Source organism: Salmo salar, chromosome ssa20 (genome assembly GCF_905237065.1).
Source record: "Salmo salar chromosome ssa20, Ssal_v3.1, whole genome shotgun sequence".
In the NCBI taxonomy this organism is placed as follows: Eukaryota; Metazoa; Chordata; class Actinopteri; order Salmoniformes; family Salmonidae; genus Salmo; species Salmo salar.
In genome coordinates, this window is record NC_059461.1 from 63,947,287 (window position 1) to 63,966,868 (window position 19,582).

A 19,582-nucleotide genomic window follows, 5' to 3' on the forward strand; every position below is an offset into this window, starting at 1 on the left:
CAAGTGCAATTCATGGCTAATACTTGACATCTTCTTCAGTGGCTTGGATTTTATACCTTAACTTGCATTGGTAGTGTCACTTCTTGTAGTTACTGTCAATCAACTCATTGAATGGCCTGTTTCGGCAAAATTGCATTTTGATATATTCATTGGTCTTGTAGCTCCAACCCTTTCTCTATTCTCTATTCTCTTGAAAAACTGACAGGAGAACTGACAGACAACTGGTATGTTATTTTTAATTAACAGGGATGATGTTTGGGACTAGCGACTAATAGCTAACAACCAATCATTGCAAGAAGAGTCAAGCATACAGATCATCTGCAGTAGATATTCGTCAACTGGAGATAAGCGCTTACAGACTATTATTAACATTTCAACTAACTATCTACTAACCCTAACCTTAACCTTTATCCTAACCCTAAACTTAACCCTTACCCTTACGCTAGCCCTAACTCTAACCCTTACCCGAACCCTTATTCTAAACCTTACCCCAACCCTAACTGTAACCTTAGAAAAAAGTTGCTTATCATCTGTAGAGCATCTACGGATGGACTATCCAAATAAAGTGTGACCCGCTTTTTTATATACTGTAAATGACCATGTATGTACACTTGATGCTGTATGAAAGTGAGTTGGGAGATAAGTTTCCACCTGGAAATCAATATTTCTGCAGTCTCATGTTTCAATCTTCTGATTTCAAATATATATATACTGTACAGTGCTTTTTAAAATGTATTTTCAATATAGTGGACATTTCCAGTGAATTATAGGAAGGGATAGTTCTCTTTGCTGTTTTACTCATGGGAGGTTTCTTAAAAATTTCAGCTGAAAATTCTGGTTATTTTGATAAATAATACACAGCAAAGTCTATAAATGTTCATATGAATTAATAATACATTTTGTCATTCATACTATTTGTCTTTATTTTGCCTTGTTGAAGAATATATACAGTACCAGTCAAAAGTTTCAAGATTTGATGATCTGTTTTGAGGATTCAATTCCTCCTACTTAGATTTGTCTGGTTCGTTTGGCCATGGAATATACAGTACCAGTCAAAGGTTTGGACACACCTACTCATTCAAGGGTTTTTCTTTATTTCTACTATTTTCTAGATAATAGAAGACATAATAGTGAAGACATCAAAACTATGAAATAGCACAAGAGTGTGCAAAGCTGTCATCAAGGCAATGTAGAAAATAGTAAAAATAAAGAAAAACCCTTGAATGAGTAGGTGTGTCCAAACCTTTGACTGGTACTGTATATTCCATGGCCAAACGAACCAGACAAATCTAAGTAGGAGGAATTGAATCCTCAAAACAGATCATCAAATCTTGAAGTTTGATAAATCCTCTTAAGGATCGGACCCTTTAAAAAAAACAATGCCTAAAATGACATGCACAAATCTAACTGCCTGTAGGTCAGGCCCTGAAGCAAGGATATGCATATTCTTGGTACCATTTGAAAGGAAACACTTTGAAGTTTGTGGAAATGTGAAAGGAATGTAGGAGAATATAACACATTAGATCTGGTAAAAGATAATACAAAGAAAAAACCAACAGTTGTTTTGTATGTTTTTTGTACCATCATCTTTGAAATGCAAGAGAAAGGCCATAACGTATTATTCCTGCCCAGATGCAATGTAGATTTTGGCCACTAGATGGCAGCAGTGTACGTGCAAGATTTTATGCTGATCCAATGAACCATTGTTGTATTTCTGTTAAAAATGTTGAATCAAGACTGCCCAAATGTGCCTCATTTGTTTATTAATATCTTTTCATGTTCAACACTGTGCACTCCCCTCAAACAATAGCATGGTATTATTTCACTGTAATAGCCACTGTAAATTGAACAGTGCAGTTAGATTAATAAGAATGTAAGCTTTCTGCCAATATCAGATACAGTTAAAGTCGGAAGTTTACATACACCTTAGCCAAATACATTTAAACTCAGTTTTTCACAATTCCTGACATTTAATCCTAGTAAAAATTCCCTGTCTTAGGTCAGTTAGGATCACCACTTTATTTTAAGAATGTGAAATGTCAGAATAATAGTAGAGATAATGATTTATTTCAGTTTTTATTTCTTTCATCACATTCCCAGTGGGTCAGAAGTTAACATACACTCAATTAGTATTTGGCACCATTTCCTTCAAATGGTTTAACTTTGGTCAACTGTTTCAGGTAGCCTTCCACAAGCTTCCCACAATAAGTTGGGTGAATTTTGGCCCATTCCTCTTGACAGAGCTGGTGTAACTGAGTCAGGTTTGTAGGCCTCCTTGCTCGCACACACTTTTTCAGTTCTGCCCACAAATTTTATAGGATTGAGGTCAGGGCTTTGTGATGGCCACTCCAATACCTTGACTTTGTTGTTCTTAAAAAGCCATTTTGCCACAACTTTGGAAGTATGCTTGGGGTCATTGTCCATTTGGAAGGCCCTTGCAACCAAGCTTTAACTTCCTGACTGATGTCTTGAGATGTTGCTTCAGTATATCCACAGAATTGTCCTCCTCGTGATGCCATCTATTTTGTGAAGTGCACCAGTCCCTCCTGCAGCAAAGCACCCCCACAACATGATGCTGCCACCCCTGTGTTTTTTTGGGATGGTGTTCTTCAGCTTGCAAGCTTTTTGGGATGGTGTTCTTCAGCTTGCAAGCTTTTTGGGATGGTGTTCTTCAGCTTGCAAGCCTCCCCCTTTTTCCTCCAAACATAACGTTGGTCATTATGGCCAAATAGTTAGATTTTTGTTTCATCAGACCAGAGGACATTTCTCCAAAAGGTATGATCTTTGTCCCCATGTGCAGTGTCCCCAAACCGTAGTCTGGCTTTTTTTATTGGCGGGTTTTGAGCAGTGGCTTCTTCCTTGCTGAGCGGCCTTTCAGGTTATGTCGATATAGGACTTGTTTTACTGTGGATATAAATACTTTTGTACCTGTTTCCTCCAGCATCTTCACAAGGTCCTTTGCTGTTGTTCTGGGATTGATTTGCACCTTTCACACCAAAGTACGTTCATCTCTAGGAGACAGAACGCGACTCCTTCCTGAGCGGTATGACGGCTGTGTCGTCCCACGGTGTTTATACTTGCGTACTATTGTTTGTAAAGATGAACGTGGTTCCTTCAGGCGTTTGGAAATTGCTCCCAAGGATGAAACAGACTTGTGGAGGCCCACCATTTTTTTCTGAGGTCTTGGCTGATTTCTATTGATTTTCCCATGATGTCAAGCAAAGAGGCACTGCGTTTGAAGGTAGGCCTTGAAATACATCCACAGGTACACCTCCTATAGGCTAACTGACATAATTTGAGTCAATCAGAAGCTTATAAAGCCATGAAATCATTTACAGGAATTTTCCAAGCTGTTTAAAGGCACAGTCAACTTAGTGTATGTAAACTTCTGACCCACTTGAATTGTGATACAGTGAATTATAAGTGAAATAATCTGTCTGTTAACAATTGTTGGAAAAATTACTTGTGTCATGCACAAAGTAGACGTCCTAACCGACTTACCAAAACTATAGTTTGTTAACAATACATTGGTGGAGTGGTTGAAAAACGGGTTTTAATGACTCCAACCTAAGTGTATGTAAACTTCCGACTTCAACTGTATGACTATGTCCTGGGAAATGTTCTTGTTACTTACAACCTCATGCTAATCGCATTAGCCTACCTTAGCTCAACTGTCCCGCAGGGGCCCCACCAATCCTGAAGGAGTTGGATTAGATAGAGAATATTGTCTGATAGAATGCCAGATTTTTAGCAGTTTCAAACATCTCAAGCAATAAGGTTTCCCATTCAACACCCTGCAAGATGTTGTTATGTGTATCCCACATGGAACTATGAAGCTACTTTGTTTTGGTATTCCTAACTTACATAATACTTGTGTACTCGTAACTTTGGATCTCGTAACTTACTACATGTAAAAGATGCCGGAAGACAAGTAGATGCATTAGATCACCATGCATTTTGTTATTCATGAACACCCCCCCCCCCCCAAAAAAAGAGAATGCCAGTGGAGCTCCAGAAATATCATCCTATTAAAAAGCTAGTAGTACTGTAGAAGCTGAGTACACAGACAGTTCTAATAATAGTACTCTCTGCCTGCAGCTTGTGAGTAGACACTGAGTAGACTGGGTACATCAATGTGACAGCCCACCACGAAGACTAGGCTACTGTGTAGTCAGTCCATCAGACATCAACATACTCTTGCATAACAAGAAAAAAACTCTGAGCCAAATTTAGCACACCATCTCCCTCTATCCCGACTAAGTTATGATAGTCATTTACACTGTAAAGAAATCCTTTGTAGCACAGCAGGCTCGCTTCAGATTCCACAGTGGACGTAGCAGGCAAATTATGTAATATTAATGTAAGAATAGAATACAATAGCATTGGGCGTTCCGAGTTGCACAGTGGTCTAAGGCCCTGCTTCGCAGTGCTAGAGGCGTCACTACAGACCCGGGTTCGATCCTGGGCTGTATCGCACCGACCGTGTTCGGAAGTCCCATAGGGCGGCGGACAATTGGCCCAGCGTCGCCCGGGTTAGGGGAGGGTTTGGCTGGGGGGGCTTTACATGGCTCTTCGCGCTCTAGCGACTCCTTGTGACGGGCCGGGCGCCTGCAGGTTGACCTTGGTCATCAGTTGAACAGTGTTTCCTCTGACACATTGGTGAGGCTGGCTTCCGGGTTAAGCGGGCCGCTGTTAAGAAGCGCGGTTTGGTGGATCATGTTTCGGAGGACACAAGACTCGACCTTCACCTCCCGAGCCCGTTGGGGAGTTGCAGCGATGAGACAAGATCAAAATTGTGGAGAAAAAGAGGGTAAAATACCCCCAAAATTTTTTAAAATAGTACACTAGCATGGTTCATTTTGTCAAAGACTGTTAACACACGCAGTGCATGGTTCAGATGGTGCCCATAAGGTTTCCTCTATATATACACACAACTGTTTGTCAGGGATGAATGAAAACAGAAACATGTATTGTCTTGAATTAAGTTTATATACACTACCGTTCAAAAGTTTGTGGTCACATAGAAATGTCCTTGTTTTTGAAAGAAAAGCTAATTTTTTGTCCATTAAAATAACATCAAATTGATCAGAAATACAGTGTAGACATTGTTAATGTTGTAAATGACTATTGTAGCTGGAAACTGATGATTTTTTGATGGAATATCTACATAGGTGTACAGAGGCCCATTATCAGCAACCATCACTCTTGTGTTCCAATGGCACGTTGTGTTAGCTAATCCAAGTTTATCATTTTAAAAGGCTAATTGATCATTAGAAAACCCTTTTTCAATTATGTTAGTACAGCTGAAAACTGTTGTTCTGATCAAAGAAGCAATAAAACTGGCCTTCTTTAGACTAGTTGAGTATCTGGAGCATCAGCATTTATGGGTTTGATTACAAGCTCAAATGGCCAGAAACAAAGGACTTTCTTCTGAAACTAGTCAGTCTATTCTTGTTCTGAGAAATGAAGGCTATTCCAAGTGAGAAATTGACAAGAAACTGAGGATCTCGTACAACGCTGTGTACGACTCCCTTCACAGAACAGCGCAAACTGGCTCTAACCAGAATAGAAAGAGGAGTGGGAGGCCCCGGTGCACAACTGAGCAAGAGGACAAGTACATTAGTGTCTAGTTTGAGAAACAGACACCTCACAAGTCCTCAACTGGCAGCTTCGTTAAATAGTACCTGCAAAACACCAGTCTCAACGTCAACAGTGAAGAGGCAACTCCGGGATGCTGCCTTCTCGGTTCTCGGTTTTTAACTCAGTGGGCTGCTTTAAAACCCCAGACCTCATTATGACACTTTGACCAGAGGAAGAACACTGACCTCACATCCTCTTAAAGGTTTATAATTATGTTTTCGGTTATTTAATCATTTGTAAATGCAATATAAACCCTTTAAAGTGTTACCATGTGAATAGAGCCCTAAGAATAGGTTTGACATGATTTATCAGTGATTTATACATAGAGAGAATGTATCTGGTTAACTTGATTATACTGTAGTATCGTTGTTGACTGCTGTCTAGTCTATGTTGCCGCAATCCAGGAAATCATCAGATGCTTAGAAGGTCGGAAAAAAGGACCAATGTTAGCAGATAAATAATTTTGTCATTGTTTCATAGATACTTTCACAATATATTGGACACCGTATGAATGTTGGTCTTGTCGTCCTTGGTGCAGATAATGTAGTGCACTACAACACAGCGTGGGGGACAGGTTGGTGCTGCTGAATTCTAATGCTTCCTCTGCTGCTTGAGCTTTCATCTTTTTTTGCAGGATGCTATAGGTGTCTGAACAGTGCAGCAAGGAACTGGGGCTAATAACAGGAGGCTTATTATAGCCCTAGCAACAGGAACGGGATTGGTGGCTGCGCAGGGTGAGCCTATCAGCTATTGGCTGGCAAGGGAGACCATTCCAAGAACAGAAATTCATCTCATGAAAGCTTCAGTACAGCAGGCTGCAGCAAGAGACTGCAGTCTAGGGTTTGGGAATCCAACAGCTTGCCATTTCATCTTATCAGTCATTGTGGGGTTCTGTTTCCGGATTGCAATAAACAGATGTGCATGAATAATTTGTGTATGTGAAACTACTGTCGGGGAATGGCAGATATCATTGGCTTATAGCATCCACATGACAGAGATGTATTGTCCAACAAGCATATCAGTTTCTTTCAAATTATGTTAATGAAATGTATGTTTTGAGTAAGAACACTATATTTCACCCATAGGAAGAGAGTACAGTATATGTGGTCTTTATTGTTATCGCCTAGAAGTATGCTTTGATCCATATTGGGATTTTATAGATGATGATGTGCAAAGCACCTTATCTCTCTCTGTCTCTCTCACTCTCACTCTTTCTCTTATACACACACTCACATACACATGCACATGCACACATACACAGTTTCCACAGATACATACAAACCTGTTTGAACTATGCCCTCTGACCCAGCATCTCTGACCCAGCACATGAACAGCACATAAGTGTTTCAACTGAGAGCACAGTGTCCCAAATTGGTTTCTCTGTCACACTGTCCAATGGTGCACTACACTCATTTTAAAATGTCTATGGTGCCATACACTCTCCTTTCTAATATGTATATGGTGCACTACACTCTCCCTTCTAATATGTATATGGTGCACTACACTCTCCTTTCTAATATGTATATGGTGCACTACACTCTCCCTTCTAATATGTATATGGTGCACTACACTCTCCTTTCTAATATGTATATGGTGCACTACACTCTCCCTTCTAATATATATATGGTGCACTACACTCTCCTTTCTAATATGTATATGGTGCACTACACTCTCCTTTCTAATATGTATATGGTGCACTACACTCTCCTTTCTAATATGTATATGGTGCACTACACTCTCCCTTCTAATATGTATATGGTGCACTACACTCTCCTTTCTAATATGTATATGGTGCACTACACTCTCCTTTCTAATATGTATATGGTGCACTACACTCTCCCTTCTAATATGTATATGGTGCACTACACTCTCCTTTCTAATATGTATATGGTGCACTACACTCTCCTTTCTAATATGTATATGGTGCACTACACTCTCCCTTATAATATGTATATGGTGCACTACACTCTCCCTTCTAATATGTATATGGTGCACTACACTCCTTTCTAATATGTATATGGTGCACTACACTCTCCTTTTTTAAATGTCTATGGTGCACTACACTCTCCTTTTTAAAATGTCTATGGTGCACTACACTCTCATTTTTAAAATGTCTATGAGTAAAATACTGGAAACGTTGTAGCACTGAGTAAAATACTCGAGAGGGCAGGAAACATTGTAGCACTGAGTGAAATACTGGAGAGGACAGGAAACATTGTAGAACTGAGTGAAATACTGGAGAGGACAGGAAACATTGTAGAACTGAGTGAAATACTGGAGAGGACAGGAAGCATTGTAGAACTGAGTGAAATACTGGAGAGGACAGGAAACATTGTAGAACTGAGTGAAATACTGGAGAGGACAGGAAACATTGTAGAACTGAGTGAAATACTGGAGAGGACAGGAAACATTGTAGAACTGAGTGAAATACTGGAGAGGACAGGAAACATTGCGGAACTGAGTTTATAGGATGAAGTATAGTGAATGACCTGGTAGTTCAGATGACAATAATAAATATCTACTGTAATAAATAATGTATACTGTATATACTGGCAAACAAATAGCTTGAATGAGCAACAGATAGCAACGAAATTTCCTAAAAACACACTGTACATGATTCATTAAACCTATTTTAATAGTAATCGATTTGTTGATAAGATTATGTGCCTTCAGTCTACATTTTTTCTGTTGTATAGCCATGGTGCCAACCCTTTACTTGATTCAATTGAAGTTGAATTCCATTTCAGAGAAAAGAGAGCATACATGTTACAGTACTGTTCTACCTAAACGGACAGACACAAGGATCTGTGTCCAACAAAATTACAGTTAAATAAATAAACACAAACAAAATAGCAAAAAAATAAATAAATTAAACATTACTGTATATCAAAACAATTAATGAAATGTTCTTAGTGTATGAACCATCCCTTCTGATGTGTCCAAAAAACTAAACTAAACAAATGATAAAAGAGTTTAAAGTTTCTATGCGATGCAAAGTCATCTGAATCGTTCACTCTCTCTACCTACGTTGACATACAGACGGAAAAAGTAACATACAGTGTTCAAAAGTCGCCTTGTGACCCAGAAGGGACTATGTAAGATAACTAAGTACCAGGTTTAATTACATGTGTTAACTGTACTTACTAAATTACATGTGTTAACTGTACTTACTAAATTACATGTGTTAACTGTACTTACTAAATTACATGTTAACACATGTAAGAGAGACTGTGAGTCATTATGTACAGTCTGTACTTACTAAATTACATGTGTTAACTGTTCTGAGATTAGCATGGCAAAAATGAAAGGTATAACAGTGTCTCTCTGTTGATGGCACTAGATGAATGGCATAAAGTAACACCGTAGGCTTATGAATTTAAATATCTAAATCTGACACACCTCAAGGTGTTTGGGTTTGCCAGGGCAAGTGATAATATCTGACACCAAAAAATACAATTTGCTGAGTTTTAGCCCATTACGATCAAGATAATACATCTAATAAAATCTAGAGAGCATAGCAGCAAGATAGAGAACCACATCCTCAGCAATATATATTTAGATACATGGTTAGCTCAGAGGATGTGAGATGTACAGAGTGGGTTAAAGACTGTAGGTGGCTTCCCAAATTACACCATATTACATATAGTGCATCACTTTTGACCAAGACCAATAGGGCTCTGGTCAAAAGTAGTGCAATATATAGGGAATAGGGTGGCATTTGTGACGCTGTTAAAGTCCTAGATCATTTAGATCCATTATTCTGTTGTGGTGGAAATCATTCAGTTGGGACATTCAGCCCTCAGTGGTAAATAACTTTAACAGTGTATGACAAATGACTCTCCCTGTTTGCTTCAACCTGAAGTCCTAATCGCCAGCTATTATTGGACTAGCATTTGCATTATATTGCATGAGCAGACATGTGCACTCACTGCACTGGTGTCATACAAGTTTGTGTAGATCTAAAAGCGCAAGTGGGTTTTTAGTGTGTCCTTGTGATTCTCTGTTTGCATACATGGTTATTGAGGATGCCTATGGAGTATGCTGAATCAACTATTTGAAGTGGCAAAGGAGGCACACAAGAATAGCATACTAGCAGCACACAAGAGGTTACAACATTCTATCTTAAATAGTTTTCTTTAAAAAGCAAAAGTTGACTTATTAGTGACATCACAACAATACACTCGACCACCATGGAAATGGTGCATTTATCATTTTGTCATATTCTTTTTTTATTATCATAGTTATCTCGTTTCTTGTGCAACTGCTACATAATGACTCACATTCAAGATATTTGTCACTCAGGAACAGTTAAAAGGTATAAAAACAAACAAAAAATGTATACTGTCAGAAATAAATTGTGGTCCATGTTGTGAATTCATAACAGAAACACTGATTCTGAAAACTTCACCATTGTTCAAACTGGTTAATAACATGACAAAATAAGTACTCAAATATAGTTCAAAGAACAAAGTATTTGTTTTACAATGCCATTATTATAATTTAATGTGACAAAGCCATTATTATAATTTAACGTTACAAACACCAGCTGGTAAGATTAAGCAATCACTGGTATGTTTTTCCCCACTTTTTTTCTTCCATTAACAAATGAAATACACATATTGCATGCCACTAAAGCAATGCTCATAACATATACATTTTTTACGATCACCATTTTGGTATAGCAAATATAAACAAAATAAGAATAAGTTATAAATAAGAAATAATCAGACAAAGCCTATGTTTTCGCAATCATATGAATACTTAACACCCACAGTATAAGTTAATAAAGTCAAGCTACTGTATGTTTCAATACATCACCAGCATGCACAATACTGAATAATCGATATTATTGTAGTAATCATCTTACACTGAAGAAACAGTATAGTAGGCAAGTGCATTTAATAAAACAAACACAGAAGTAAACCACAAACTCTGCAGCTGCTTTAAGATCATGTTTCTGTTTTAAACTGTCTCTGCCTTTAGATAGACTCTATTGGAGGTTAAGCTTTGGTTCCAGTATCATATTTAGAGCAGTCAGAGGACAGTCACAATGGATTTAATGCCAAATTGACCTAAAACTAAAAGTCATGTGAAAGAGGAAATTGATAACAGTATTTTCTCCTTACCTCATTACCATCGTTGGCATTAACTTTACAATAAACATCTAACCTTTACAAAACATCTGCATTGTACTTTTTCTAGATGATTTGGTCAGATTAATACTTTTAGCTTTCCTGCACTCCCTTCAAGAGTGAGTGATATTATATATCATAATGGCTAGAAACTCGTGATGTCACAGAGAAGCATTTTGTAGGACCTTTTGTAGGACCACAGATCATAGAAATACGCTGTTTCACATATGTGGACACTGGTTTGGTGCTGGAGATAATGAATATGAGGTTGAAAAGTGGCCGAGTTGGCCTTTAAACTAGTACTGGAACCATTGCAAGCTATTTTTGTGAGGCACTCTCACTCAAGTGTTTTTTCCCCCCTTCCTCAAGTGTCTGCATCTCTATCATGCATAAACCTAACTAAGCAGCTTCCCTTGGTACGACACCAGTCCCTATGCCAGTGTGAGGCTGCCAAACCAATCCAACAACGACCACTTCAGGCGGATTGACTGACATTTCAGTGGTTTTGGCAAATGTCAAAGACAAAATCAAGAAGATGGCAGCCCTTTCAACCATTCATATATATTTCTATATATATTAAACTAAGATGTAACCTCCCCTCTCACCTTTCTTTTGATTCTTTTCTTTTAACACATGGAAAAATAAAGAACTGCTGCTGCGGTACAATCATCAGCAAAAGCGGCTACCAAAGCCCACTGGCCCTTCGTTATATATTTTTTTCTAAGTGTGGTTTATTAATCTTTGTTGCCCTCCCCTCCCTCATCATCCTGCTGGTCACTTGTCCACAGTGTTAAGTTGTCTCGGAGCAGCTGCATGATGAGAGTTGAGTCTTTGTAGGAGTCCTCGTTCAGGGTGTCCAGCTCAGCAATAGCGTCATCGAAGGCGGTCTTGGCCAGATGGCAGGCCTGCTCAGGGGCATTCTGGATCTCGTAGTAAAACACAGAGTAGTTGAGAGCCAAGCCGAGGCGGATAGGGTGGGTGGGCTGCATGTGCTCTTTGCTGATCTCATGGGCCTCGTTGTAAGCCTTCTCTGATGACTCGATGACGGTGGCCCTCTTCTCGCCCGTGGCCACCTCGGCCAGGTAGCGGTAGTAGTCGCCCTTCATCTTCAGGTAAAACACCTTGCTCTCGTGCTGCGTCTCGTTGCAGTTCTTGATCAGGTAGTTATCCAGCAGGTTGAGCACGTCCTGACACACAGCCTCCAGCTCCTTCTCAATCTTCTCTCTGTAGGCCCGAACCATTTCAATCTTTTTCTCATTTCCATCTGCAGAGGTCTTCTGCTCGATGCTAGAGATCACCCTCCAAGAGGAACGGCGGGCCCCCACCACATTCTTATAGGCCACAGACAGGAGGTTCCTCTCCTCGTTAGATAGGGCCTCATTCAGCTCTGTTACCTGAGGAGGGGACAGAGCAGTGGTCATAAATGCACTATCTCGGCAGTGATTTTGGAAGCTGTATAAGACAGCCAATAAACCCCTATACTATGCATTCATGAATGTAAACAGTTATCTTTCAACAATATCACGTACAGAAGGTGTGGTTTTACAGGAAATCATATCAGAGCATTTACTGTACTCTGTCACAACCCTATACAGTATCATACCTATCATATCTACTGTAAAGTATGTTGTTCTTGGGAATGAGCAAGATTCAACTCATCCTGTGCAATTCCCAGTTTCCATGGCAATCAGCTCATTTAGTGCACCAGTAGCTCCAGCTGTCATGTGGACAGCTAATGCTAGCAAGTGGAGAACCATATTCAAGATAGTGAGAGAGTGGGGGTTGGGACTGGAGAGGGGGCAGAGGATTGGAGGTAGCTATGTTCCCACGAGGAGCCCAGGGGCAGCTGCAGTGTAAGTGTAGACGGTCAGTCGATCATCACTCAGGCAGTTCACGTGTCTCCCTGACCTTCTCCTCTGCTTTAAACTGACCTTTTCATCTGTCTGAAACCCCATGTAATGCTGTCACCCAGGACATGCTTTTCACCTACTACTTGACTCTATACGTACAAGGTAGGAGGTAACATGTTAATCCCGGGAATGTCAAATAGTGTACTGTAAAAAGCACAATTGATAAGTAACCTTTGAACTTTTAACGTTGTAAAACCTGACTTGGTCTAAATGCTACACCTCATTCCACTAACCTACAAGGTATTTAGTGGCTCTTACTGAAAGACATTGGGTAGCAAATTACAATAAGTAACAAAAAATATTCTCAACAGTTTAACCCACACACAAATGTCATATACAGTATCTTCCCTGGGTCATTCCACAAATTCGCTGCCTTTTGAGATGTGTAACTTGGTGGCAAAAAATATTTTGATTTCACATACATTCTGTCATAATGAGCACATGTTTAACTTAATAAAAAAACATGTTTTCCCATTTCAAGAGGTTAAATAAATAAATAAAAAGTCTAATAAAGTAGCAGGGTTGACCGTAACACTTAAATCAGCCATATATCCCCGTGTGACAGGGGGAATGGAAGCTTATTGTGTGCAACAGGAAGGTGTCACGCCCTGACCTGAGAGAGAGGGTTTGTTTCTCTATGTGGTTAGGTCAGGGTGTGGGGTGGGCATTCTATGTTTTGTTTTCTACGTTTTGGCCGGGTATGGTTTCCAATCAGAGGCAGGTGTCTATCGTTGTCTCTGATTGGAAGGCATACTTAGGCAGCCTTTTTTCCCACCTGTGTTTGTGGGATCTTGTTTTTGTATTGCTGTTAGTAGCCTGCAAAACTTTTTGTTCGTTGTGTTGTTCATTGTTTTGTTTTTTGCTGGTTCACCGTTAAATAAAATATGATGAACCCAACCCACGCTGCGCCTTGGTCTACCTTTAACGACGGACGTTACAGAAGATCCCACCACCAAAGGACCAAGCAGAGTGGGCCGATGGCCTGGACATGGGAGGACATCCTGGATGGCAAAGGATCCTGGACGTGGGAGGAGATCCAGGCCGGAAGGGATCGCCTCCCATGGGAACAGGTGGAAGCAGCGAGGGAGGTACAGCGACGAGATCAACAGGCAAGGCAACAACGGAGGCCCGAGAGGCAGCGGCAAAAAGCAAAATGGTGGGGGGCCACACGGGTAGATTGGCTAAGGCAGTTTTAAGACCTGAGCCAACTCCCCGTGCTTACCGTGGGGAGCGAGTGACCGAGCAAGCACCGTGTTATGCGGTGATGCGCACTGTGTCGCCAGTGCGCTATCACAGCCCGGTGCGCTCGGTGCAAGCTCCTAACCGTTGCCGTGCTAGAGTTGGCCGTCAGCCAGGAAGAAGTGCGCCGGCTCAGCATATCTGGTCTCCAGTGCGTCTCTACGGCCCAGGTTATCCTGCGCCTGCTCTACGCACGGTACCCCCCATTCACCAGCGCAGCACAGTCCATCCTGTACCAGCGCCCCGCCCTTGCTGGGCTACAGTGACCATCCAGCCAGGACGGGGTGTGCCAGCCCTGAGCTCCAGACCTCCGGTGCGCCTCCATGGCCCAGTGTGCCCTGTGCCTGCTCTGCGCACCCAGTCTCCTGTGCGTCTCCCCAGTCCGGTGAGACCGGTTCCAGCTCCACGTAGGAGGCCTCCAGCGACGCTCCGCAGCCCCGAGCCTCCAGCGACGCTCCGCAGCCCCGAGCCTCCAGCGACGCTCCGCAGCCCCGAGCCTCCAGCGACGCTCCGCAGCCCCGAGCCTCCAGCGACGCTCCGCAGCCCCGAGCCTCCAGCGACGCTCCGCAAGCCCGAGCCTCCAGCGACGCTCCGCAAGCCCGAGCCTCCAGCGACGCTCCGCAAGCCCGAGCCTCCAGCGACGCTCCGCAAGCCCGAGCCTCCAGCGGCGACCTGCAGCCCAGAGCCTCCGGCGCTGATCCACGGTCTGGTTCCTCCGGCGACACAGAAGGGGGCGGGCGGTGTGGGGGCTAAGCCCCGAACCAGAGCAGCCGCCAAGTATAGATGCCCACCCGGACCCTCCCCTATAGGTTCAGGTTTGCAGCCGGGAGTCCGCACCTTTGGGGGGGGTACAGTCACGCCCTGACCTGAGAGAGGGTTTGTTTCTCTATGTGGTTAGGTCAGGGTGTGGGGTGGGCATTCCATGTTTTGTTTTCTATATTTTGGCCGGGTATGGTTTCCAATCAGAGGCAGGTGTCTATCGTTTCTGATTGGAAGCCATACTTAGGCAGCCTTTTTTCCACCTGTGTTTGTATGATCTTGTTTTTGTATTGCTGTTAGTAGCCTGCAAAACTTTTCGTTTGTTGTGTTGTTCATTGTTTTGTTTTTTGCCGGTTCACCGTTAAATAAAATATGATGAACCCAACCCACGCTGGGCCTTGGTCTACCTTTAACGACGGATGTTACAGAAGGAGCAATTGAATGCAAGCTTTTTTTTTTTTATTGTTAAAACATTTATAGTCTGTATATCTATGGGTAACAGGGTTGATGTGTTATGCTCAACCCACTGTTTTCCACCACAAAACACTAGAAAATGGCCAAAATGAGTAGAGCCAGCTCACCTGCTTTTAAACTATGATTTGCCTATTAGATGTTCAATGTTTATTTTATTTTCTCTTCAATTCTGCATTGTTGGAAAAGGACCCGTAAGTAAGCATTTCACTGTCAGTCTACCCCATTTGTTTCTTAAAAAAAAAAAAAAAGATTAAATGGAATATTTTCACCATATTAAAATCAGAGTTCAGTTCAGGTTGTCACGTCCTGACCAGTATAATGTTAATTGGTATTGTAGTTTGGTCAGGACGTGGCAGAGGGTATTCGTTTTATGTGGTTCGGGGTGGTGTGTTTGTTGAAGGGGCATTTGGTTTAAGTATTCCGGGGTTTTTGGGCACTGTTTGGTTTTCAGGTATTCTATGATTTATCTAGTATGTCTGTTTCTATGTTTGGTTAATTGGGGTTGGGACTCTCAGTTGAAGGCAGGTGTTGTCTATCTGCCTTTGATTGAGAGTCCCATATATGAGGGTGTGTTTGTTTGTTATTTGTGGGTGATTATTCTGTGTTTAGCCTTGTGCCTTACCAGACTGTTTTTGGTGATCGGTCGTTCTTTGTTATTTTGGTGTTCATTTTGTATTTATTAAAGAGCAAGATGAGCATACACATACCTGCTGCGTTTTGGTCCTCCATTTCCAACGACAAGTGTGACACAGGTGTTTTTTTTTACCTTAAAATGAATCACTAATCACATGAAATAAAGAATAATATTCAGAAATTACTTTTTCAAAACAACAAAATAACTAGGGCTTTAGAATGATGGTGAAATTCTGAAGTTAAATGGTTTAAAGTCTTCCTGGAAGTCAGAGGGTGAATTATCCATGTGGTCTATATTAAAGGGCACTTAATTTAATATTACAGGCTTTTAAAATGCAATATTGGTGCATAATTTATACTTAAAATATCAAAGTGATACAAAAGACACTCATTTTGTGGAATGACCCCCCTATCTTCATTGAATATCACATTAAGAGCAACTGTAAAGACCTGAGACGCTCCGTACCATATCACTTCCAGTCCACTTCCAGATAACCTTACATCGATAAAACACACGTTTTTATCTCCATCTAAATCAATATCAGCTAAATAATTAGATTATCTAGATTATAACTATAGACAGGGAAGATGCAGACAGCACAAGGCTACAGTATAAATACAGCTACAGAGGAAATACAGCTTAATGGGTGGCCCATTCTAGCAAAGTGCTCTCTCTCATTGAGAAGCTAAAATTTCTCCTTTCTGGTGAGCTGATGTAACATTCCCCTCCCAGCCTGATAGAGGAGCACAAAGAATGCGGCTGATAGGTGACGTCACAGCCATCGTGTGCATGGATGACAGAATGCTTCTAAGCAGGCGTTTTTCCTTCCCAGCTTTAAATGCAAGAACATACAATTGACAGCTCAAATGCCATGGTATTACTAAGCAAATGTTCAATTACTGTCTGATTGTTAGTCCATCTTGATGGATATGTAAGAAACATAGAGTGCAAAAGACCACAAGTGATGTTGGAAAAGCCCATCATATGCATTTCTTGTCAGTGAATCATCATTGTACCAAAATGCTGATGTCAGTCAATATAAATAAAGAGAGGCAGCCTACCATACTGATCTGAATACCTAATTGCCAGCCCAAACAATTATTGACGGGCTGGGTAAAAATCTGTCAAGACTATCCTGAGCACATTATGCTACTGTAAATACATTACATAATAAAATAAAACAAATGCCATTCAGCAGCACTGCTTATAATTGCATCTTACTGCATTGATGAATTAAGGAACCAATGCAAAAATGTATGCAGAATAATATTGTACTGTACTGTTAAATGTCTGGTCAAGGTGAGATCAGAACATAAAATTATACCTCTCATTGCTTTTTCCTGCCATCAAGTGAACCCTGGCTGCAGTGGCAAGGGATTTCCCATTGGAGAGGGGAACGAGTACACACCCCTACACTGCAAAAAGGCCCAGTTCTGACTGCATGGACTGACCCAGCAGATTGCTTAAAGGGAAAGGAATCCCACATGCACACATCACTAAAATGCCATTGCTTGCAACCAGAAATCTGCAGGAGAAATAGATCTAAATTATGCAGCCGATGAGACCGAAAGTGTTACTAGGTAGTAATAATAATGGTTAAGATGTCATTTAATTACAGTGAGAAAAGTACAGTTTTAATTCTAAAGCACTAGGCTAGGCTACATAATGATTGGAGGAGACTGGGCATTTAGGTTTAGGGCCTAATGACAATGCATTTTTCACACAGTGTGAGACCTGTATCAATAAACCAAACAATAATGTACATTTCATTAAATTGCTTTAAAGAACACACAGCTTCACCCTATCCATATCCAGACATACAGTACGTCTAGAGAGGCTACTGCACACGTTGACAGTGACACACAATGCGACATACAGGTACAATGCAGAATGATAATGTGATCAAGTAACTTAATGTAGCTCAACGACTGATAACAAAAGGACCAATATCCAATCTGATCATTGACTCACTGCAATACGACAAAATACAGAACATTCTAGAGAGAATTATGCTGCCTCCTACATTTGTTTTGTGTAAAGAGCTGGAAACTGAATAACCATTTATGCAGGAATAGATGCTCATTCAGAGAACATCTGTAGCCTCTACTAACAGACACATATATATATATTCAATAGAGGACAGATTTAACTCAGAAATATACTTTTATAAAATTACTATTATTGCTATTATTTAATTCAATCTAGATATTACAGGGCGAATCAATCAATATTCAAGCAACCTCACATGGCACAATCCTAAAGACCAATTCTAACTGATCTGAATTTAACAAATCACATGGGGAATTAAGTCCCACTGGGCATACATTAAACCAACGTTGTTTCTACGTAATTTCAATGAAATTACGTTGAACCAACGTGGAATAGACGTTGAATTGACGTCTCTACCCAGTGGCATAGAATACATTTATCAAATGTAATTTTATAACGTGAGGGACACGTTTGACAGAGAAATCAATGTTATTTGGTGCCTCTGAATACATTTCGTGGTAATATTACTCCACTGCATTTCTTTTAAAGACACGAAACCGGCACCGCCCAAGGAGCATTCAATAGCATACATTGATTGCCTTTCTTGAATGTTTCTTGAATGTTTGAGCTCCACATGTAGGCTATTCTGTTCGTTATAATTAAACAGTGATTGAGCCCTATGAAACAGACTTGATCATCTGAATGGTGTAGGCTAGTATTGGTGTAGGCTAGTATCTCAATGCAGTGTAGTGATGTCTAGGATTGCTGGCAAAACCTTTACTGAATCTAATATCAAATTGTTTAATTTCTATACACATCACATCCATGAAAAATCTCTAGGAATGGAATCAAATATCTAAATTGAGATAATTCATATTCATTAGAATTACATTGTTGAAAATTCTATGTTTCATTGAACACCAAATCATAGACCTTATTCGTAGGCTATTCACATGCACTCGTTTTGGAGGAGAGACTTACCGATTTCATGGCAGCTGCCATGTCATCATATCTTTCAGCCTGTTCAGCCAGCCTGGCTTTCTGCACCAGCTGCTCGCGATCAACCATTTTAATATTTGGTTAGTGTGAACGTTATTCTATAGGTTTTGGGATAAAATGATATGTCTACTACTTGCAATGCCGTGAAATTCTGTGCGAACCTAGGCTGCAGCTGTTCTGTGCAGTCTGTGCTAGTGCCGACGGGACACCCTTTCTCGTTCCTCACACTTTCCCCCGGCTGCGTCATCACTCAGAAAGGTGGGTGTCTTGCGACTGATGTAACAGTCCTTACATGGGAATCCAGAGGTACTGCATATCTGGGATGAGAGCGAATCAGATTTCCTGTTTCATTCCCACTAAGCAATCAATGTGGGAAATTTAGTCCAATAGGACTCCTTAGTGATTCTAAACCTAACCATTACCCTAACCGATTACCAGCCATAACCTTATCCTTAACTTCATGCCCACTCCCCGGCTCAAGCATAACCATAATAACCCTAGTCATAACCCTAACCCTAGCTTCAACTCTACACCCCAGCTCAACCCTAAACCTACCACTACCTCTACCTAACACCTGTCACTGAACAAACCACTCACTGTTACAAATGCAAAGGGTGACCTCTCCTGGGAAGATAAGCTTAATACAACTATTTGGCATATACTAGTGTCACAACTTGACTGTGCTACCTGTTTCTTCTGAGAAAATCAGATACTATTGTTGCAACCCAACTGGAAGTCTTGCAAACATTTTTCAAAGGTCAGGTATCCTCCTTATTCATATTCAATGGGTGTGGGAAGTCCCAAAT

At 40.9% G+C, this 19,582-nt stretch overlaps 1 protein-coding gene across 1 annotated transcript; it reads right to left on the reverse strand.

The window, feature by feature from the left end:
• Nucleotides 1-9,848: 9,848 nt before the first annotated feature.
• On the reverse strand, nucleotides 9,849-18,922 carry 143g2 (14-3-3 protein gamma-2). The gene is made up of 2 exons (NM_001140016.1): nucleotides 18,759-18,922; nucleotides 9,849-12,166 (listed from the first exon to the last, which is right to left on the reverse strand). The coding sequence occupies exons 1-2, from the start codon at nucleotides 18,843-18,845 to the stop codon at nucleotides 11,507-11,509; spliced, it is 747 nt and encodes a 248-aa protein (NP_001133488.1). The 5' UTR covers nucleotides 18,846-18,922; the 3' UTR covers nucleotides 9,849-11,506.
• Between the last annotated feature and the right edge of the window lie 660 nt (nucleotides 18,923-19,582).